The sequence below is a fragment of the Pyrgilauda ruficollis genome, unplaced genomic scaffold, assembly GCF_017590135.1.
Source record: "Pyrgilauda ruficollis isolate IOZ18807 unplaced genomic scaffold, ASM1759013v1 scaffold958, whole genome shotgun sequence".
Lineage (NCBI taxonomy): Eukaryota > Metazoa > Chordata > Aves > Passeriformes > Passeridae > Pyrgilauda > Pyrgilauda ruficollis.
In genome coordinates this window covers 1-1,836 of record NW_024531688.1, presented here as the reverse complement: position 1 = coordinate 1,836, position 1,836 = coordinate 1, and the positions used below count along the sequence as shown (strand labels likewise).

The 1,836-nt window shown below is 59.0% G+C and overlaps 1 protein-coding gene across 1 annotated transcript in view; it reads left to right on the top strand.

Moving 5' to 3' along the window:
- The window catches only part of LOC121365474 (heterogeneous nuclear ribonucleoprotein L-like), a 9,821-nt gene extending 8,024 nt beyond the window's left edge, over window positions 1-1,797 (top strand). Inside the window, exons 5-7 of the mRNA XM_041489680.1 lie at window positions 2-133; window positions 914-1,084; window positions 1,450-1,797. Of these exons, the coding sequence (XP_041345614.1) occupies window positions 2-133; window positions 914-1,084; window positions 1,450-1,797 (651 nt within the window). The remainder of the gene's footprint in view (window position 1; window positions 134-913; window positions 1,085-1,449) is intronic.
- Window positions 1,798-1,836: the final 39 nt, after the last annotated feature.

Genomic DNA, 1,836 nt, shown 5'->3' with positions numbered 1-1,836 from the left:
GCCCCCGCCGCCGCCCCCCGACTACGGCCCCCACGCCGACTCGCCCGTGCTCATGGTGTACGGGCTGGACCAGGCCAAGATGAACTGCGACCGCGTCTTCAACGTCTTCTGCCTCTATGGGAATGTTGAGAAGGTGGGCGGGGGTCCTAAAGGGGCTTTGGGGGGTCCTAAAGGGGCTTTGGGGGGTCCTGAAGGGGTTTGGGGGGCTTTGAGGGGAGTTTTGGGGGTCCTCGGCGGGCCAAGGTGAGCTGTGACAGGGTGTTCAACGTCTTCTGCCTCTATGAGAACGTTGAGAAGGTGGGCAGGGGTCCTAAAGGGGTTTGGGGGGGTTTGAGGGGGGTTTTGGGGGTCCTCGGAGGGGCTGGACCAGGCCAAGGTGAGCTGTGACCGCGTCTTAACGTCTTCTGCCTCTACGGCAATGTCGAGAAGGTGGGCGGGGGTCCGGGATGGGGTTGGGGGATTCCTGCAGGAGGTCTGTCCAAGGTGCCCCCCGTCTGTGTCCTTCACCTGTCCCGGTGTCCCTCACCTGTCCCAGTCTCTGTCTCACCTGTCCGTGTCTCACCTGTCCCAGCTGAAGTTCATGAAGAGGAAGCTGGGTGTGGCCGCTGCCCCTCACCTGTCCCAGCTGTCCCGCTCACTTGTCACTGTCCTTCATGTGTCCCCATCTCACCTGTTCCTCACCTGTTCCTCACCTGTGCAGGTGAAGTTCATGAAGAGCAAGCCAGGCCACTGCCCCTCACCTGTCCCAGTGTCCTTGTCTCACCTGTCCCTCACCTGTCCCTGTCTCACCTGTCCCCATCCCACCTGTCTCACCTGTCCCTGTCTCACCTGTCTCCGTGTCCCTGTCCCTCACATGTCCCTGTGTCCCTCACCTGTCCCCATGTCACCTGTCCCACCTGTCCCACGTGCGCAGGTGAAGTTCATGAAGAGCAAGCCGGGCGCGGTCACTGTGTCTCACCTGTCGCAGTCCCTGTCTCACCTGTCTCACTTGTCCCTCACCTGTCTCACCTGTCCCTGTCCCACCTGCGCAGGTGAAGTTCATGAAGAGCAAGCCAGGCACGGCCGTTGTCTCTCACCTGTCCCAGTCCCTGTCTCACCTGTCTTCCCCATTTCCCCCCAGTGTCTCCAAGCAGCACGCCATCATGCTGGGCCAGTCCTGCGGGGTTTATAGAGATTTCTGGGGTGGATTTTTGGTTTTTTTGGGGTTTCTGACCCGTTTTCCCCCATTTTTTCCAATTTTTTCACTGTTTTTCCCCATTTTTCCCCCATTTTTTCCCCATTTCACCCCGTTTCTCTCCCCCCAGTGTCTCCAAGCAGCACGCCATCATGCTGGGCCAGTCCTGCGGGGTTTATAGAGATTTCTGGGGCGGATTTTTGGTTTTTTTGGGGTTTCTGACCCGTTTTCCCCCATTTTTTCCAATTTTTTCACTGTTTATCCCCATTTTTCCCCCATTTTTTCCCCATTTCACCCCGTTTTCCCCATTTCCCCCCAGTGTCTCCAAGCAGCACGCCATCATGCCGGGCCAGTCCTACGGGCTGGAGGACGGCTCGTGCAGCTACAAGGATTTCAGCGGCTCGCGCAACAATCGCTTCTCCACGCCCGAGCAGGCGGCCAAGAACCGCATCCAGCACCCCAGCAACGTGCTGCACTTCTTCAACGCGCCGCTCGACGTCACCGAGGACAACTTCTACGAGGTGGGCTGCCTTCGGCCTCGGCGCCGTCCTCAGCATCCTCACCATCCTCCCCTTCATCTTCATCCTCATCCTCAGCCTCCCCTTCATCACCTGTACCCCTGACCCCAACCCTCAACGTCACCGAGGACAACTTCTACGAGG